The sequence below is a fragment of the Moschus berezovskii genome, chromosome 7 (assembly GCF_049115385.1).
Source record: "Moschus berezovskii isolate FMDL1 chromosome 7, NW_MosBer_1.0, whole genome shotgun sequence".
Classification (NCBI taxonomy): Eukaryota; Metazoa; Chordata; class Mammalia; order Artiodactyla; family Moschidae; genus Moschus; species Moschus berezovskii.
The window spans coordinates 106,126,723-106,147,681 of NC_142466.1; the positions used below are offsets into that span (position 1 = coordinate 106,126,723).

The following is a 20,959-nucleotide window of genomic DNA, read 5'->3' on the forward strand; positions in this document are numbered from 1 at the left end:
CTACTGAAGCCCGTGCGCCTAGTGCCTGCGCTCCCCAACAGGAGAAGCCACCGCAACTAGAAACTGGCACACCGCAAGTGAAAAGTAGACCCCTCCCTCCACTGCTCTCTCTGCAACTAGATAAAAACCCAAGCAGCAGGGAAGACCCAATGTAACCAATAAAAAAATAAATAATTTTTTTACAAAAAGGAAAGAAATCTGCCACTGTAAGAAAACCTAGTGAATTCTTCTGTCAAGTAGCCTTTAGTAAAATGAAGAAACCTTTAGGATGCAAAACCTGCCTCCCCCACGGTGGGCCAGGGCTCCACCAGCCGAGGTAAGTCAGCCTTCGCATCCCAACCTGTTCATCTGGGTACCTGTTCGGGTCTATTCACCACGCATGCATTTTTACTCGATTTGCATTTTTCATCTCGGAAACACCACTTAAGCCTGTCGCAGAAACCTGACAGAAGCAATACATTTTATAAACGAATCATCTTGGGGGAACAGAAAAGAAAATCATCAGCAGTGAGCGTTGTCAAAGTTCCCAACCAGAGCATTCCTTTCGCAGATCTGAGATGCAGAACGCGCCACATCCTCTCCACACACCAGCTGCCCGCTCCAGAAGCAACCCACTCACCTCTCCTCCACTCGGCTCGGCCCGCCCCCCTCCCCTTTTTCAAGCCTCCTCTCCCAGCTGAATAAAAAGCTGGAGAGCCCGGTCTTGGAAAAACAGTAACATTTTAATACTATTTTAAAGACAACTGCTCTGAGCACTGGAATGTTGGCTCCTTTTCCATGAATAAAAAGGCCCCCGAAGGGTATTATCCTAACACAATGATTTCCTATGGAGAGCACCAGGAACCACAAAAATAAAATCGCCATAAACTGAAACTGTCTCAAAATTAAACCTAACACAAGGAAACAGTAAACCGCAGGCCAGGCGGGCTCTGATTTTCCCATCTAAAACCCTTACAGGTTCCCAGCCAGTTCTCTCCTGACGTCCAATTTCCCCCACCCGAGAAGGTCTGAATGCTTTCTTTAGAAGTCCCGGTATGTTATTCCGCCCCGCTTGAAACCCTGGGGACGATCTGTAACATTCATCTAAAGCTCAACCGTTTCTGTGTCCTCAGTCACACCCAAAGATTCCCAAAGGCAACCTCTGCCGCAGCGCCGGGTGCACAGTAGGCGCCCCATTAATGTGCGGATTCGATCGGATCGGATCTGGCCCCTTGGGCTAGAAAGATCCGCTGGTGGCCGGACGCCCTGGCGGGGACAGCAGCGCCAGCCGAGCTCTCCGCTGCAGGGGGCGGGGTGCAACCACCTGTGGGCGGGTGGCCCGGGCTGAGGCCGCGGCGCAGCCGCCCTGGGGTGCCTCCGCGGCTCCACGCACAGACCCCGGGGGAAGTCCGGCGTCCCAGGCTGGGGGGCACCCGGGGGCCGACTCCCAAGCGGCCGGGAAGGGGGCTCTGCCGCTGCAAAGTTGACCCGATCAGCGAGAGTCGATTCTCGAGTTAGCGCCCAATTCGCCCAACCCCCTGAGAGGCAGCGGGCCCGAGGGGCTGTTGAGGATGGGATGAGGGGGTGGGGAGCGCCCAGATGGGGGCTGCAGAGAGCAGACATACTCCCCTGACTCCCTCCCAAACTTGGGGCACCTGCCGGCCAGCAGGCCAGGGGGCTTCTCCTCCCCCACCTTCCCACCACGGCCTGGTGGCGCGTCTGTGGGGGCAAGCGGGCTACCCCGGGACAGCCCCGCCTTGTTTTGACATTCTCGAAACGACAGCCCAGCACCCAGAAGGCCGCTGCAGGAGCCTCAGGGACCGAAGGGGAACAACAGTCTCCCGCTCCAGGGGGCGGGGACTGGGGACTTGAGGGGGCGCGGGCCAGGGATGGGGCCCCCCGGGGGAGACCAGAGAGGGGTGCGCGCAGAAGGGGGAGGGGATCCCGGAGAGGCACAAGGGGAGCGCCCCAGAAGGGAGCACCGGGGCAAGGGGACTGCCCCACGGGCCCCGGGGTGCCAGTGGCCCGGGCCGGCTCCGTCACTCACCGGCAGGTCCACGCTCACTTCGGTACCGTCGAGCAGGAAGACGCGGCAGTAGAGGGTGGCCTTGGAGGCTCCGGCGGCAGAGATGTGCACGGCCGCGCCGCCCGTGAGCAGGGGCCCGCCGCCGGCCGGGAACACGCCGCCCCCGGGCGCGGCGGGCAGCGTGGAGACAGCGGCGGCCGGGCCCCCCCGCGGGCCCCCGTCGCGCTCGTCCCCCAGCCCGGCGGCCCCGCGCCCCGCCGCGCCCCGCGCGTAGCGCTGCATGGAGCGGCGGCCAAAGGTCCGGCGCAGAAACCGCAGCATCCTGGCTGGGGGCGTCCCCTGCCTCCGCCCCCTGCGCCGCCGCCGCCGCTGCGCCGCCGCCCGGGAGTGCCCCGCGACGCCGTCAGTGCCAGCGCCCGCCCGCGCCTCCTCCCGCCGGCTGCGGCCCGGGGCTCGCTCCCGCCGAGGCCGAGGCCGAGGCCGCGCTCCGGATGCCTGCGGGGCGCGCCGGCCCGGCCAGCGCCGACTGCGAGTGGCCGCGGGCGGGAGGGCGCGCTCGGGGCGGCCCGGCAGCCGTCCCGCCGCCGCCTCCGCCGCCGCCTCCGCCGCCACGCGCTCTGCCGGGCCGGCGGCCTGCGCTCGCGGCCGAGGGGCTGCTCCCGACGGCCGGCCGCGGGCGGCCCGGGGGGCTGCGGGGGGCGCGGGGGCGGGCTGCCGGCTGCTCCCGCGCCGCGAGCCGGCCGAGGGCCAGCCGGAGCAGGGCGCCTGCGTGCTCCTGGCGCGCTCGCTCCCACTCGCCGCGCCCGGGCCCGAGGAGGCCCCGCCGAGTACCCGCTCCCCAGGCGCCTTTTCCTGCGCCCGCAGCCCCCGCCTCCCACCTGGGAGGCTGCACCTCCAGCCGCCGCTGCCGCCGCCGCCGCCGCCGCCGGGACTGCAGCACGCCCTCCTCCCTCGGGGCTGCGCCGGGTATTTGCAAACCGAGTCTGTGCTGCCCCCTGCCGGCCCGAGCGCCCCCTGCTGCTGTAGGTGTGCTCACGTGTGTACACGTAGGTGAGCACACACGTGTTTCCGGCGCCCCGAGCCCTGAAGACGTCCGAGAGTCTCCCCTTGCCTAGTTTGTAAACCCGGGCTGCATGCCCTCAGGGGAGCCATGCCCGGGAGGCCGGAGAGAAAAACGCAGGAAGCGAAGGCCCTGCCAGGCCCTCAGTTTCCCCTTCTGGAAAAGGATGGGGGTGGACTAGGTAATCTACCAGGTCCCCACAACGTAAATTCTGCCAGTTTAAAATATCAGAGCTGAAAGGGCCCTTTCTGCCATTCCAGTCCGATGGACACATTCCAGATAAGGAACTTGAGGCCAGGCTAGGAGAGGTGTACTTTTCCAATGGACTACGCAGAAAAACCTTTTCTCAAGGAACTCGTGTCCAGTATGGAGGGAGTGTGTGCTTAGTCGCTGAGTCCTGTCCGACTCTTTGCCATCCACAGAGGCCTGCATAAATAGCCACAACTTATAAGAGTAGTAAAGGCTGAAGAAGTTACCGAGAAGTAGAAGCAGAAGCAGAACTGAGGCGTTAGGAGGTAGTCTGTGAGGATACACGGAGAATATTGGAGGCAGAGGAAATGTTTATGAACAATGCCCCGCGGGTTCAAGGACTGGTTCAAGGAGAAGTGGGTTGTCCAGTGTGGTTGAAAGAAGGTCAGGCCTTTGAGAACAACACTACTTTTCTTCTGTGTGTGCCTGACACTGTACTAAGCCCTTCTCATTCATCATCTCACTAAATCCTCAGGACAGCCTGGTTCCATAAATGGTTTTATCCCCATTGTACAGAGGAGGAAATTGAAGCTTAGAGAGCTTAAGAGACTTGCTCCAGATTTCATTTCAAATAGGGGCTCGTTTGCTGGGATTTAAAGCTGTGGCTCCTAACCACTGCCAGGCTGAGGCGTGTGGCATGATTGGCAAGCAGTGATGGTTTCTGAGAGGCCTGGACAGAGGCAGTGGCCACAGCAAAGGGGAAAGAGAAAGAGAAGGATGAATTCAGGAGGTATTCCAAAATCGACATTTACTGAGGATCAGGCACTGTCTTAGGTGATTTCATGGATGGTATTTTCATTACCCTCATTCCAACCTTTCTAGATAGTTCTGTTTATCCCCATTGACTTAGGTGGAGTTTGGGGCTTAGAGAAGTAATATCCTTGCCTGAGGTCTCAGAGCTCCTGAATGGCAGCAGCCAGTGCCCTCACCTGTTGCCTGATGTTTCTCTTATGAGTCTACAGGGATCTACCTGGTGACAGTGTATTCTGAGGGGGCACCTGCAGTCAGCCTTCCAATACCCACTTGGCTCCTCTCCCCCCCCCAAGACTTAATAGAATACTGTCAGCAAACGTGTTCAGAAGGGACCCAGTCTGCTTATGGTTTATAAGGGTAGCCCGTTTCCTTCTCTACAGCCCAGAAGTGCTCTGGTAGACTGAATAATGGCCCTCTGAAGATATTCCCATCTCAGTCCCCAGAACCTGTTCCAGAATATGTTCCTGTACATGGCATAAGGGACTTCACAGATATTCCTTATAAATTCAGGAATTTGAGGTGGGGAGGTTGTCCTGGGTTATCTGGGTAGGACCAATATAATCACAAAGGCCCTTGTAAAAAGGAGATAGGAGAGTCAGAGACAAAGAAAGGGATATGACAGTGGGAGCAGAAGTCAGAGCGATGCGTCCAGGAGTCAAGGAGTGCAGGCAGCAGCTGGAAGCTGGAAGCACGGAACAGATTATCCCATATATTTTAGAAGGAACAAAGCCTTGGTTTTTAATGCAGCCTGTAAAATCTGACTCTGACTTCTGACCTCCAGACCTGTAAGATAATGCATCTGTGTTTTAAACCACTGAGGTGGTGGTGATTATTCCAGCAGGGATAAGGAGACTCACACAAGTGCAGTGTTAAATCGTGTTAGTTTGGCGCACTACATTTTTCCAAGCCCCTTGGCACTGTCACAGTGCCATCCCTCGCAAAGTAACTGTCACTCAGTTTCTAAGTATCCTCTGTCCTTCTCTCCCACTAAATGCTGAGCTCCATGAAGACAGGAGTTTTTTCTTATTCATCAATGTATCCCCACCCAGCACCTAGCCTGCTGCCAGACAAATAGTCAGCATTCAATAAATGCTTGTTGAATGAATGCAGGATCAGATTTCATTGTCGTAATAGCCCGTGGGGTAGGAATTGCTTTTGCCTTTTAGAGATGGAGAAAATGAAGGTTGGAGTAGAGTCCAGCCTCACACTTGCCTCTCCTGACTCCAGCTCCCAAGTGCTACCAACAATACCTTGCCACTGAGAAGCCCACGGGGACTCTAGAGTGCATTCATTTCACCTGTACTGTCACCTCATGGACTGAATTGATCTCATTCCGTTTCATCACAATAGTGATTTTCTAAAAATATTTGTTTACTTATTTGGCTGTGCTGAGTCTTAGTTGTAGCACTCAGGATCTTTAGTTGTGGCACATGGAATCTAGTTCCCTGACCAGAGATTGAACTTGGGCCCCCTCTATTGGGAGTGCAGAGTCTTAGCCGCTGGACCACCAGGGAAGTCCCCACAATAGTGATTTAAGCACAGTTTTCTCCACCACACAGAGGAGAAACAGAGTCTCGGGACTTTCTTTGATTAAATTTCATTTAGTGAAGTTTCCTCCCCAGAATTTCCACATTTGAATAGTAAGGTTGCATTTTGTCTGTTCACAGTGCTATGTATTTCAGTGATTGCTCTTTCTTCATCTTGGCATTTTAGACCATAAAAATTCCTTCCCTCTTATCCAAGATCTGTACCAGCCCTTCAGAAATTTTAATTGCCATTTCTCAGACTTTCTCTGAGAAGGCCTACAATACTTTGGCCACCTGATGTGAAGAACTGACTCATTTGAAAAGACCCTGATGCTGGGAAAGATTGAAGGCAGGAGGAGAAGGGGACGACAGAGGGAGAGATGGTCGGATGGCACCACCGACTCAATGGACATGAGTTTGAGTAAACTCCGGGAGTTGGTAATGGACAGGGAGGCCTGGTGTCCATGGGGTTATACAGTCGGACACAACTGAGCGACTGAACTGAACTGAAGACCTTCTCTATGCTCAATGAAAATGGACCAGAAATGCACATGTTTCTAGTTTGCCAACACATTGCTCTTTTATGGGCCTTTTGGTCCTCAAACTATCAGTTAGTATTTTACCTGTGTTCCTGTCTAGAACCATCTTGAGCTGAAGTTCTCAAGAAAGAGTCTACATTTAAATTCCAGGTCCTTTCCTTGGCCACAGGCAGTAGCTTGAGTTCCTCAGTGTCATGGCACTTTGGAAGCTGACCCATAGAGTCACTTTTTGCCTTCTCCTCATTAAAGATCAGCCACCAGTTTTTTAAATTTTATTTTTATTGAGGTGACACTGATTTATATAAGTTTATATAAATCAATATAAAGTTTATATAAAACATATAAGTTTCATGTGTACAACACTGGTTTCTTTTTTAATTTTATTTTTGGCTACACTGAGTGGCACATAGGATCTTATTTCCCTGACTAAGGATCGAACCTGTGCCCCCTGCTACAGAAGCACAGAGTCTTAACCACTGGACAGCCAGGGAAGTCTTTCAGCCACCACTCCTTTGTCCACCTCCTCAGGTTCATGAGAACCTCCTAGCTTCCTTCCCATCCCTACTCCCAGAGTTTTGTGTTATCAGCAAACCTTGGGGAGTTCCTTACATGGACCTTTCCTCCACAGTAATTTTACATGTTAATTAAACAGCCCTTAGCCCTGTCTCTAAGGAAGAAACTCCTCTCAGAAATGTGGCATTTATCCCTAGCCTTTGTTTCCTGGCTCATTTCCTAAACTCAATAAAATTATGCCCTCTTTCCCTCAGACTCTTTTTCTTTTCCCAAAGAACAAGATTACACTTGAATGTATGCTCCTATTTATTCCCTTGTAATTTTTTTTCATAAACATTTACTGAGACGTTACTACGTCTCACAAAGCCCTCCCCACTCTTCCAAGTGTTTGTAAATGTTGGCTTAGTCTTTCTGCTATGATTTCACAATAATAGCTATCATTAATTAAAGACTGTGTTGTGGGCAACTGTGGTTTCTGCCAGCCTTGCACCTTTTTCTTTCTTTGGGGACAACACCGAGAGAAGCATAGCCAAGGCACATAGTTTTCTGTGAAAGTTCAGTTTTAAACTACCTGGATCCAGCCATGCCTGAAGCTACTCCTTGGAATTTACATTTTAAGAAGTGAATCAAAATGAAGATTTTTCCAGGTCCCAGGTTCCTTGGCTTCATTTGTTCTCTTTCCTGAACATGAAGCATTATTTTGAACAGGCACTCACTTTGTTCATTCTTTAAAGGACTCATCTCCAAGCAAATAATTAGCAAAGCAGTGCTCATCACTGAACTTACAGAAATCAATGAAGAGTTAATCATCTAAACTTTTAGGTTCAGAAGTGGCAGTGATGAAAGGACTTTTGGGTGACTACAACCGAGTCCCAAATTTATATTTTTAGCCAATCCTTTTCCCCAGCTCTAAATCATATTTCTGACTTCCTTCTCAAAATCTGATCCCTAGATCTGCACTCCAAACCTCTATTGCCCAGCCCTGTGTCTAGACTCCAGAGATCAACATTTGGAGAGAAACAGGAGTGGTCCGCCTTCTCTGATGCCCACCCTAGCATATGTATCCTATCTGAGGACCCATTTCTTCATTGAAGGATGTGCATCCCTCTCTGGGGCGACCCACATGGCTCTGATGTAATAGCCCCAACATTCGGATGCTAGAGATGCCCACAGAGAATGGAAGGGGAGCACTTTTATAGTGTCTGCCAGCTTTGTTGCCGCCCTGCCTTCATCTCAGATGTAACCACTTATTATTTAACATTCCTGATGTGCTTCCTAGTCTCTTACTCTCTCTTAGCCAACTGCTTACCTTTGATTCTTTTCTACCCAATGGTCTAAAATCAGTGCTGTCCAATAGAGCTTTCTGCAATGATGGAAACATTCTTTTAATGTATCTATGCTGTCCAACATGGCAGCCCCTAGCCACATGTGACTATGGAGCACTGACAAGGAGGCTAGTGTGACTAAGGAACTAAAGATTTAATTTTATTTCATTTTAATTTAAATGGAAACCTGATTTTTTGTTGTTGTTTAGTCCCTAAGTCGTGTCTGACTCTTTTGTGTGGACTGTAGCCCACCAGGCTCCTCCATCCATGGGATTTCCCAGGCAAGAATACTGGAGTGGGTTGCCATTTCCTTCTCCAGGGGATCTTCTCGACCCAGGAATGGAACCTGTGTCTCCTGCATTGGCAGGCAGATTCTTTATCACTGAGCCACATTAGAAGTCATTATATCAGACAACGCAGAACTAGACATCACCTCTACTGCATCACCTATACCTGGGTTCATTTCTGTGGCCCCTGCTCCACTCCTATTGGGTTCAAGTAGTGACCCTTTTTCTCATCCCAGGCTTCTGACATTAACCTTCCCAGGCCCAGCCAAGTCATGACTTGATCCTGTTTGCCATCAATTCAAAAACCCATCTTCTGCCAAGTTGGTCAAAAGCAAGGTAACTTGTTCTCTGGGGGAAAGACCTTGGTAACTGAGCTGCTATGGTGGTAGGATGTGCTTCTGAAATCCTTCCACAGCTCAAGCACACTGTGAAAGCAGATTTCCAAAGTGAGGGTTCCATGACCCACTTGGCTTAGCATCATACAACCAAGGTACAGAAACCACAGACACAAAAGGAGCCCTCTCCATCACCTCCTTCTCTGTTGTAGATGTCAAGCCCTGGTTCAAGCCAAGGAAAGAGAGAATTTGAAGAAAGAGAAGGTAGTGGGTAGGGTCAGATGCATGCCAGTGAAGGTTTAAGAGGAGTGAGGTCTGTGAGGGGCCTCTGAACTGGGCCAGCTGGAGAGGAGCCATTGTCCCTTGTGGCCTTGAGGGCAGTTTCCAGTGGTGGAAGCAGAGAATGGATTATATGATGGATTCGGGGAGATGGAGATAGTAGATCCAGGCCACTCATTTTGAAGGCTTAGTATCAAAGGCAGGCAGTGAGGGATCAAAGGAAGAATGAGGACTGCTGGACCCTCGTCTGATACTTTCTCATCTGCTAAATGAGTTTTGTTTTAATAATAATAGGACAAGATAGATAACAGGTGCAAAAAAGAAAAGGGTTTATAAATTGCAAAATTCTGTGAAAATATAAGGCTTGAAAAAGGAGGGAATATGGCAATTGCTAGAAGGGGCAATGGCAAGCCACTCCAGTACTCTTGCCTAGAAAATCCCATGGATGGAGAAGCCTGGTGGGCTGCAGTCCGTGGGGTCGCTAAGGGTCAGACACGACTGAGCGACTTCACTTTCACTTTTCACTTTCACACATTGGAGAAGGAAATGGCAACCCACTCCAGTGTTCTTGCCTGGAGAATCCCAGGGATGGGGGAGCCTGGTGGACTTCCATCTATGGGGTCACACAGAGTCGGACACGACTGAAGTGACTTAGCAGCAGCAGCAGAAGGGGCAAGGAGACCAAAGAAAACTTGGGGCGGGGTGGCTCTAATTTTAATATTGGGGAGATCATTACATATTAGGAGAAAAAAGGCGGGCTTCCCTGGTGGCACAGTGGATAAGAATCCACCTGCCAATGCAGGGCACATGAGTTCAGTCCCTGGTCTGGAAGATTCCACATGCCTCGGGGCCACTAAGCCCATGCACCGCAACTACTGAGCCCACGCGCTGCAACTGTTGAAGCTCAAGTGCCTAGAACCTGTGCTCTGCACAAAGAGAAGCCGCCACAATGAGAAGCCCACGCACCACAAGGAAGAGTAGCCCCTGTTCACCGCAACGAAAGACCCAGCGCAGCCAAAAATTTAAAAAAAACAATTTTTTTTAAAGGAAGAGGCATGTGGAGAGGGAAAGATCGAAGGGGTAAAGAAAGTATCATTGAACAAACCTATAGAGGGTGTTTGGGGGGAAGGAATAAATGCATTTTTTTTTAAGCTGGAGGGAAGGCTGATTAGAGAGAAGCTGGGTGGAGCTAAGAGTTGACAAATGTTTATCAGAGGCACCCTGCTTTTTATTCCCAAGGGAATAATAAAAAGAATAACACGTCTTTATGCTGTGCAGAGGTTTATGGCTTATTAAGCGCTGTCACAGACATGACCGCATTTAATGACCCTGCCAGACAATCCTGGCTGTGTGGTATTCTTAAACTCAGTTCACAGCTGGGGAACCCAGGGCTTGGAGAAGTGTGGGACTGAGGTTACATAGCTGATACGCAGCCACGCACTGGGATGGGAGCCCCTGATCCCAGGGCTATTTGGCTGGGCCTGCATCCTTCCTTCAGTGCCCTCTCTAAACTGAAACCTGGCCCTTCCCCACAGCGCCTGCCCTCACTGACTCACTGGGAGGGGCCCCTGTTCTTTACTCCCTAGAGCCAGTTTCTGAGCTTTAAGACAACACCCTGTCTCTTCCCTTTGCCACCCCCTTCCCTAGCCTGTCTCTCCCTTTGGACTAAGCTGTTAGAATAAAGGCAGGGTTTGGAGCATATTAAAATGGCAGCCACTACAGACCTGCCCTGCCACTCCCCACTCTGCCCCAGAGATTCCCAAGGGAAACAGGCACCCAGGGCAATGGCAGGAGGTGCAGGCTGTGCTTTGTTTTACTGGAACTGCCCAGCACCCGGGGCTCTCTGATCAAGCTGGGATGGAGCCCAGGGCCCAGCCTGAAAGAGGGCCTTTCCCCAGCCCTCCTTTGTTTTGAGCCTGTTTCTCCCTTCTGGTTAGTAGCTGCCTGCAGAAGCAAAGGCAAGTTTATTAAGGTGTGGGCGAAGGGAAGAGAGTCACATTCTTGTGTGACTTTTTGATGCTTGGTGACCCCACCAGCATAAGTAAACCTGACCCAAGCATCATCCTGGAATCTGACCAATCAGATTAATATTCCCTCTTCTTAAGGTGGAGAGCAGAGAAGATGTGGCCAGGAGACTTTCCTTGGTGGGGAGGAGGGTAGGGCCTTTCTCTGCCAATCCATCTAAGGTAGAAACTTTCAGCCCGTGTTCCCCCTCATTCCCTGACATCGGTACCCCTCAACCCCAACTCTTCCACTGCCATTACCTGCCTCTCCCAGACCACTGCACAGTCTCCCCTGAAGGCTCTCCCTCTCCAGCCCACTACTTACTCAGCCCCTAGAGTGACTATTCTGCAAATGGTAATGGGCTGAGTCATTTCCCTATTTCTGATCTTTCAATAAAGCTAATGACAAGGGATGCTGGTGAAAATGACAGAGTTCCAGGTGCCTAGACGGAGGCCTGGGGCCATCTGTATTTCTTATCTGGAAAAATTCCACATAGAAATCTTTAGCCAGCCTATATCTGCTGGAAAGGCTGAATGAATTTTCAGCCAGAGCTCCCGCCCGCCCCCACCCCCTTGGAGACCTTAAGGAACTCCTCATAACCTATAGGGAAAAGGCGTCCATTGGCCCTGCCTTCCCCCACAGCCCCACTGTCCCTTCACCACCACCCACTATTATGAATTCTAAATGACTGCCATTCTTCACATACCCTAAGGTGACCTTCAAGATTTTATACGTGAATCTGGGACTTCAATTGTGGTCCAGTGGTTAAGAATCCCCCTTCCAGTACAGGGACATAGGTTTGGTCCCAGATCAGGAAACTAAGATCCCACATGCCGTGGGACAAGTAAGCCTGCATCACAAGAGAAGGCCGTGTACCTGGAGACAGCAAAGACCCAGCACAGCCAAAAAAAATTTTACATGTGAATCCTATGGCCCTCAAATATGTCTTCCCACCTCCCCACCTGCAAACTCTTATCAACCTTCAGAACCCAATCGGCCCCTCAGTAAAGCCCTTTCTGACCCTCTCTAGAGAGAGCTGGTAGATCCCCCTTTTCTCTGTCATCTTACAGTGCCATCTGCATCTCCCTCTGCCACAGAAACTGGGCAGCCTCCCTGTGCTAAGTGCTAGCAGTCGTTAGTAGTTACAGATAGATGACAGCTTGGATTAGAATGGAGAAAGTGGACAGAATTGAGAGGTAATCAGGAGGGACCCCAGTGTGATGTGGTGATGGGGGGGCTTCGGGAGCCAAAAAAGCGGGTGTCAGAGGACTTGACTCCTGGGTTACAGGCTGGTGAGTCCCCTCTCCTCCCAGATGGGGAGTGCTTCAAAGGTGAAAACATGTCTTGTTTATCTCTTCATTCCCTGCCCCGTGCTGGCCTGGTTGGGGGAGTTTCTTTAGACCCAGGTAGGCCTGAGCCTGCCAGGAAAGCAGTATCAGGGGGTCCAGCCAAGAGGTGCAGGAAAGACAGAGGCGGAGCACAGAGCCAGGCCTGAAGGAAGGGGGAGGCTTCCAGGTGAGGGGTCCTGGGATGTGCTCGAGAGCTTTCATTACAAGCTACCTCAGTCATTGGCCTTCTGTCCCAACCTGCTCTCCTCCCTTGATAAAAGGACCAATGCCCGTTGGATATCAGAAGGTGTGGAGTTTGAAAACTAATTCTGAGACCTAATTCTACCCCTCTTCACCATCCCCTGGCCTTGGGAAGGTTGTTTCTTCTCCCAGGGCCTTTGAGAATATTCTCTCTTTTTCTCTCTTTCTCTCCATCACTGCTCTGTCTTACACACACACACCCACACTGGCTGGCACACACAGATGTTCATTAAATGGCCATGGTCACCAACCAGGAGGGGTATCAGACAGTCCAGCCCAGAAGCATTTATTGGAGGTGGTGTTGAATCCTGACTGTGCCACTTACTTGCAGTGTGACCTTGGGCACTGAATTTGAGCCCTCCCGCCTTAGTTTCCCATCTGTTAACAGGACATAATAACAGTATCAACCTCACGGCTCTATTGTGTGGAATAAATGACACGGTATGTCAACTATGTCTGGGAAGTACCCAATAAATGTGAAGTGTTATTGTTAGCATTTCTGGTCATGTAATTATTGATAATTTCATCTCTTAAATAAATAGAAACTTCTGGGTCACAGCCTGGTTGGCCTGGCAGGGGGCCCGGGGCTGGAAGGGGCCCAAAGTCTTGGGCATGGGAGTGGAAATGAAGTCAGGGACCCCGGGCCTTTGGCCTGGGGATTGTTAGCGGCCAGGCAGGGACCGGGAGGAGAGAGAGAAGAGAGAGAAAGGTCGGGGTGCAGGGTGGAATTCGAGAAGAAATACAGCCAGAAAGAGAAAGAGTGAAAAAGCACCACCGCTGTGGCCAGGGAACCAGCTCTCAGTGAACAGAAACCCTGGAAACCGGTCTGGGCAGTCCTGGAGCCAGGTTGGGTCAGCTGGTGTGGCAGCCACAGGGAGCAGGGCTGGCTTTGGGTGATGCCCGAGGCTTTCTCATTTGACCAGGGAGGCATGTCAGGGGCTCTCCAGCCCTGGCCTGTGACAGTCCCTTCCGGGTCTGGAAGAGAGAGAGAAAGACTGCTTCTGAGAAAACTGGGGCACACACTGAACTACAAAAAAGCGTAACTCATAAAGCCCTACAGAGCTGGATTCCAAATTCTGATCAACAAGGGTGCCAGACCATTCAAGTAGGAAAGGACAGGGTTTTCAATAAATGGTCCTGGGGAAACTGGATATCTACCTGCAAGAGAGAGAACTTGGACCCTTAATGTTACACGGTATATGAAAATTAGCTCCAAATGGATCAAAGACCTAAACAGAAAAACCGAAACTATAAAACCTTGACAGGATTTCCTTGGTGGTCCATTGGCTAAGAATCTGCCGACCAATGCAGGGGACGCGAGTTCGATCCTTGGTTCAGGAAGATCTCTCATGCCACGGGGCATCTAAGTCCATGTGTCAGAACTACTGAGCCAAAGCTCCAGAGCCTGTGCGCCACAAGAGAAGCCAGCGCAATGGGAAGCCCAAGCACAGCAACTAGAGAGGAGCCCCTGCTCACCGTAACTAGAGAAAAGCCTGTGTACAGCAACAAAGACCCTGCATAGCCAAAAACAAATAAAACTTCTAAAAAACCTAGATCTTACAAAGGTAGTTGGTATATCAAGACCCACAAAATGTAGGCCTCTTCAGGGGGTCTGGTTGTTGCTGTTCAGTCACTAAGTCGCGTCTGACCCTTTGAAACCCCATGGACTGCAGGCTTCCCTGTCCTTCACTATTTCCTGGAGTTTGCTCAAATTCATGTCCAGAGTTGGTGATGCTATCTAACCATCTCAACATCTGCTGGCCTCTTTTCTTTTTGCCTTCAATCTTTCCCAGCATGAGAATCTTTTCCAATGCGTCAGCTCTTCCTATCAGGTGGCCAAAGAATTGGAACCTCAGCCTCAGCCACGGTCCTTCCAGTGAATAGTCATTGGATTTCAGATTTCAGCTCCCTATTGCAAAATTCAGGTTTAAGTTGAAGAAAGGGAAAACCACTAGACCATTCAGGTATGACCTAAATCAAATCCCTTATGATTATACAGTGGAGGTGATGAACAGATTCAGGGGCCTGGCTTATGGCACAAATCTAAACCCAAGCCAGCCTGCACCTACGGGAAACACCTCTCAGTTAAGGAAACCTCACACACACATCAAAATCTTCCAGCTCAGCTCTGTCTAGTTATGTTACCTGGAAAATAAGACCCACTGGCCTCATAAGAAACTTCCTGACCTCTCAGCCAATCACATCCTGTTTCAGCACTGCCTCTGCTGACACTTTCTAAAACTCACTCTTGCCCAAGATCTCTCAGGAAGGATGTCCCAATGCAGTAGGCAGTATACTCCCCAATCTATTGATTATTTTCCTTTGAATAAAGGACAGCAAAATTTTCACTAAATTGTATTATTTTTGTCACTTGACATCTCCTAGAAGAAAACATAGAGAAAAATCTTCAGCAGTGCTTTCTTGGTTATGACACCAAAAGCACAAGACAAAAAGGAAAAAAAAAAAAGATAAATCGGCATCCCTCAAAATGAAAAACTTTGGTGGATCAAAGGATACTATCAAAGTGTGGAAAGACACAAGAGAAGCTTGAGCACCACAATGAAGAGTAGCCCCTGCTCACCAAAAGCCGAGAAAGCCCATGTGCAGCAATAAAGACCCAGTGCAGCCAAAGATAAAGAAAAGACCCAGTGCAGCCAAAAATAAATAAAGAAATAAGTGGGGGAAAAGACCCAGTGCAGCCAAATGAATAAACAAAATTTTTTTAAAAAAAGAAAGAGTAAAAAGACAACCCACAGATTGGGAGAAAATATTTACAAACTACGTGCCTGATAAGTAATACCCAGAATATATAGAAGGCAACTAAAATTCAGTAAAAACAACCCAACTCAAAAATAGGCAAAGGATTTGCAAAGACATTTCTAAAAGAAAGAAGGTAAACAGATGGCCAGATAAGCACATGGCAACATGCTCAACATCATTCATCATTCAGTCAGTTCAGTTCAGTTCAGTTGCTCAGCCGTGTCCGACTCTTTGCAGCCCCATGGACTACAGCACACCAGGCCTCCCTGTTCATCACCAACTCCTGGAGCTTACTTAAATTCATGTCCATCGAGTCGGTGATGCCATCCAATCATTTCATCCTCTGTCATCCCCTTCTCCTCCTGCCTTCAATCTTTCCCACCGTCAGGGTCTTTTCAAATGAGTTGGTTCTTTGCATCAGGTAGCCAAAGTAATGGAGTTTCAGCTTTTAGCATCAGTCCTCCCAATGAATATTCAGGACTGATTTCCTTATGGATGGACTGGTTGGATTTCCCTGCAGCCCAAGGGACTCTCAAGAGTCTTCTCCAACACCACAGTTCAAAAGCATCAATTCTTTGGTGCTCAGCTTTCTTTGTGGTCCAACTCTCACATCCATACATGACTACTGGAAAAAACAGCTTTGACTAGACTGACCTTTGTTGGCAAAGTAATGTCTCTGCTTTTTAATATGCCATCTACGTTAGTCATAGCTTTTTTTCCAAGGAGCAAGTGTCTTTTAATTTCATGGCTGCAGTCACCATCTGCAATGATTTTGAAGCCCCCCAAAATAAAGTCTCTCACTGTTTCCATTGTTTCCCCATCTATTTGCCATGAAATGATGGGACCAGATGCCATGATCTTAGTTTTCTGAATGTTGAGTTTTACGCCAACTTTTTCACTCTCCTCTTTCACTTTTATCAAGAGGCTCTTTAGTTCCTCTTCACTTTCTGCCATAAGGATGGTGTCATCTGCATATCTGAGGTTATTGATATTTCTCCCGCCAATCTTGATTACAGCTTGTGCTTCATCCAGCCTGACATTTCGCATGATATACTCTGCATAGAAGTTAAATAAGCAGGGTGACAATATACAGCTTTGACGTATTCTTTTCCCCATTTGGAACCAGTCCATGTCCAGTTCCAACTGTTGCTTCTTGACCTGCACAAAGATTTCTCAGAAGGCAGGTCAGGTGGTCTGGTATTCCCATTTCTTTCAGAATTTTCCACAGTTTGTTGTGATCCACAAAGTCAAAGATTTGGAGTAGTCAATAAAGCAGAAGTAGATGTTTTTCTGCAACTCTCGTGCTTTTTCAATGACAGTTTGATCTCTGGTTCCTCTGCCTTCTCTAAATCCAGCTTGAACATCTGGAATTTCACAGTTCATGTACTGTTGAAGCCTGGCTTGGAGAGTTTTGAGCATTATTTTGCTAGAGTGTGAGATGAGTACAATTGTGTGGTAGTCTGAACATTCTTGGACTTCCCTTGTGACTCAGCAGGTAAAGAAACCACCTGCAATGCAGGAGACCTGGGTTCGATCCCTGGGTTGGGAAGATCCCCTGGAGAAGGGAAAGGCTACCCACTCCAGTATTCTGGCCTGGAGAATTCCAGGGACTATACAGTCCATGGGGCCACAAAGAGTCGGACACAACTGATCAACTTTCACTTGCACTTGATCATTCTTTGGCATTGCCTTTCTTTGGGATTGGAATGAAAACTGACCTCTTCCAATCTTGTGGCCACTGCTGAGTTTTCCAAATTTGCTGGCATATTGAATGCAGCACTTTAATGCATCTTTAAAGATGTGATAATATAACTGCAAAGAATATTCTGCAAAGCATATAATCAATCTGATTTCAGTATTGACCATTTGGTGATGTTTGTGTGTAGAGTCTTCTTTTGTGTTGTTGAATGAGGTTGTTGGCTATGATCAGTGCATTCTCTTGGCAAAACTCTGTCAACCTTTGACCTGCTTCATTTTGTACTCCAAGGCCATATTTGCCTGTTATTCCAGGTACCTCTTGACTTCCTACTTTTGCATTCCAATCCCCTATAATGAAAAGGATATCTTTTTGGGGTGTTAGTTCTAGAAGGTCTTAAGAAAACGCAAATCAGAGCCACAATGAGATAAACACTACACACCTATAGGATGGCTATTATAAAACAAGCTGCTGCTGCTGCTACTAAGTCACTTCAGTCGTGTCTGACTCTGTGTGACCCCATAGACGGAAGCCCACCAGGCTCCCCCGTCCCTGGGATTCTCCAGGCAAGAACACTGGAGTGGGTTGCCATTTCCTTCTCCAATGTGTGAAAGTGAAAAGTGAAAGTGAAGACGCTCAGTCGTGTCCGACCCCTAGCAACCCCACGGACTGCAGCCTACCAGGCTCCTCCATCCATGGGATTTTCTAGGCAAGAGTACTGGAGTGGCTTGCCATTGCCTTCTCCATTATAAAACAAGACAAAACAGAAAATGAATGTTGATGAAGACATGGAAATTTTAGAAACTTTGTGTATTGCTGCTAGGGAATGGAAAATGGAGCAGACATGGAAAATAGTTAAGCATATTATTTTATGTTCCAGCAATTCCACTAATTGGTCTTTATACCCAAACTAATTGAAAATAGGGATTGAAATGACTGCTTGTAAAATAATGTTATAGCAACATTATACACATTAACTAAAATGTGAAAACAAGCCAAATGTTCATCAACAGATGAATGAGTAAACAAAATATGGTATATCCCTACAAGAGAATAGGGACATATGTGCCCGTGCTAAGCCCTTTAGTCATGTCTGACTCTTTGTGACCCCACGGACTGTAGCCCGCCAGGCTCCTCTGTCCATGGGATTCTCCAGGCAAGAATACTGGAGTGGGTTGCCATGTCCTTCTCCAGGGGATCTTCCCGACCCAGGGATTGAATCAGAATCTCTTAGGTCTCCTTCATTGGCAGGTGGGTTCTTTACCACTAGCATCACCCGGGAAGCCCAGAATAGGGATATTTTTTCATTAAAATGGTGAAAATGGTAAATTTTATGTTTTGTATGTTTTATCACTATTTTAAAAAAAACCCGTGCTCCATCACATATAAAGAGATTGCCCTGATCTTAGGCAAGTTAGTTAACTGCTTTGGCCACAGTTTCCTTATTGGTGTGTGCTACGTGCTAAATCACTTCAGTCATGTCCAACTCCGGGCGACCCTATGGAATGTAGCCCACCAGGCGGAATAATAATCAAACAGGTCAAATGATATCAGATAATCGCTACGCCTGGGGCATAGTATATGCTCAGATGTTATCTTCCCTATTGCCTCTTCCCCCACATCCAAATAAAAATAGTTTTATTTTTCCCTTTGGTTATAAAACGAACACACACTCATTGTGAAAACATTCTTCTCAGACAATATCTAATAGAGAGAAGCAAGTTTCATAATCAAGTTAATTTACTAATAACTTTTTTTTTTTTTGGCTGCAATGGGTCTTAGTTGTGGCATGCAAAATCTTCATTGCATCATGTAGGATCTTTTGTTGCAGTGCATGGACTCTTTTGGGGCACATGCGCTCAGTAGTTTGGCACCCGGGTTTAGTTGCTTTCTTGGTTTCCCAACCAGGGTTCGAACCCTCATCCCCTGCACTGAAAGGCAGATTCTTAACCACTGGACCACCAGGGAAGTCACAGTAATAATTTTTGAAAAGTTCAATGAAATTTACCTAATAATATCTTGATTATTTTTTTAGAAGTCTATTTGATTTAATTTCAAGTAGTTGTGCTAGTTTCCACTGTACAGCAAAGTGATTCAGTTTTACATATATATATATATATATTCTTTTTATATTCTTTTCCATTATGGGTCATCACAGGATATTGAATATAATTTCCTGTGCTGTACAGTGCATACATGCTAAGTCACTTCAGTCGTGTCCGACTCTTTGCAGCCCTATGGACCGTAGCCTGCCAGGCTCCTCTGTCCATGGAATTCTCCAGGCAAGAATGCTGGAGTGGGCAGCCATGCCCTCCTCCTGGGGCTACTAGTTTGCATCTGTTAATCCCGAACTCCTAATCCATCTCTTGCCTGCCTCTCCTCCCTCTTGTCAACCACATTATCTATTCTTTACATCTGTAAGTCTGCTTCTGTTTCACAGATAAGTTCACCTGTGTCATATTTTAGATTCCACATATAAGTGATATCATACGATATTGGTCTTTCTCTTTATGACTTACTTCATTTAGTATGACAATCTCTAGGTCTAACCATGTTGCTGCAAATGGCATTATTTCATACTTTGTAAGGTTAAGTAGTAGTCAATTATACATGTGTACCACATCTTTCTTTATCCATTCTTCTGTGAATGGACTTTTTGCTTTTTAAGAAGGCTTTTTATTTTTTTAAATTATAGTTTATTTACAGTATTATATTAGTTTCGGTTGTACAACATAGTGATTCAATATTTTTATAGATTATACTCCAAGTAAAGTTTTATAAAATATTGGCTATATTTCCTGTGCTGTACAATGTATCTGTGTATCTTATTCATTTCATACATAGCAGTTGCACCTCTAATCCCCTACCCCTACCTGCCCCGCCTCCCTTTCCTCTCTCCCACAAGTTTGTTCTCGATATTTGTGAGTCTGTTTCTGTTACATTTATTTGTTTATTTTTTAGATTCCACATATAAATGATTAAGTATTTGTCTTTTTCTGTCTGACTTACTTCACTAAACATAATACCTCAAGGTCAATCCATGTTATTGTAAATGGCAAAATTTCATTCTTAGGTTGCTTCCATGTTATGTTGTGAATAGCACTTCTATGAACATAAAGGTGCATTTATCTTCTTGAATTATAGTTTTGTCTGGATATATACTGAGGAGTGGGGTTGCTGGATCATATGGCAACCCTATTTCTAGTTTTTTGAGGAATCTCCATACTATTTTCACAGTGGCTGCATCAACCTACATTGCAACCTACAATGGAGGTTGTAGGAGGGTTTCTTCTTTTCCACACCTTGTCTTGCATTTGTTATAATAACTTATTATTAAGTAAATGGCATTCTGCTGGTAAAACAAAAAATTATAATATAAACACATCTTAAAATATAAAGCATAACAGGAAAGTGCAGTCAACAAACACAATAGTCTATCAATATAACCACACTCTAAAATTTTAAACAAGCTTCGAATGGCATGTGTGATTGGACATTTTTGTTGTTGGAGGCAAATTCTAGTGGTGGTAGGGGTTGGAGGAGACAAGAAGTAATCAATAAGATATATCTTTTTCTTCTAAACAGAAAATGGGATCCTTTCCCACATGACATGGTGAAGTTTTTTTTTTTCACACCACAAAATATCTTCCTGACATCCTTATTGACTTTTAAAATATATTACTTAAAGTATTTCTTAAGATAAAGAGAAGTGAAAGTCTCTCAGTCGTATCTGACTGTTTGTAACACTATGAACGGTAGCCTGTCAGGCTCCTCTGTCCTTGGAATTCTCCAGGCAAGAATGCTGAAGTGGACAGCTGTTCCCTTCTCCAGGGGATCTTCCCAAGCCAGGGATTGAACCCAGGTCTCCTGCATTGCAGGCGGATTCTTTACTGTCTGAGCCACCAGGGAAGCCCAAGAATACTGGAATGGGTAGCCTATCCCTTCTCCAGGGGATCTTCCTGACCCAAGAATCAAACCGGTGTCTCCTGCATTGCAGGTGGATTCTTTACCAGCTGAACTACCAGGGAAGCCCATTTCT

The 20,959-nt window shown here is 47.8% G+C and overlaps 1 protein-coding gene across 10 annotated transcripts in view; it reads right to left on the reverse strand.

Moving 5' to 3' along the window:
• EPB41L4B (erythrocyte membrane protein band 4.1 like 4B) overlaps positions 1 to 2,597 on the reverse strand; it is a 143,943-nt gene extending 141,346 nt beyond the window's left edge. For all 10 annotated transcript variants that reach the window (XM_055427544.2, XM_055427547.2, XM_088838257.1 and 7 more), the window contains exon 1: positions 2,027 to 2,597. In XM_055427544.2, coding sequence (XP_055283519.2) covers positions 2,027 to 2,326 — 300 coding nt within the window. In that variant the 5' untranslated portion in view covers positions 2,327 to 2,597. The remainder of the gene's footprint in view (positions 1 to 2,026) is intronic.
• Positions 2,598 to 20,959: the final 18,362 nt, after the last annotated feature.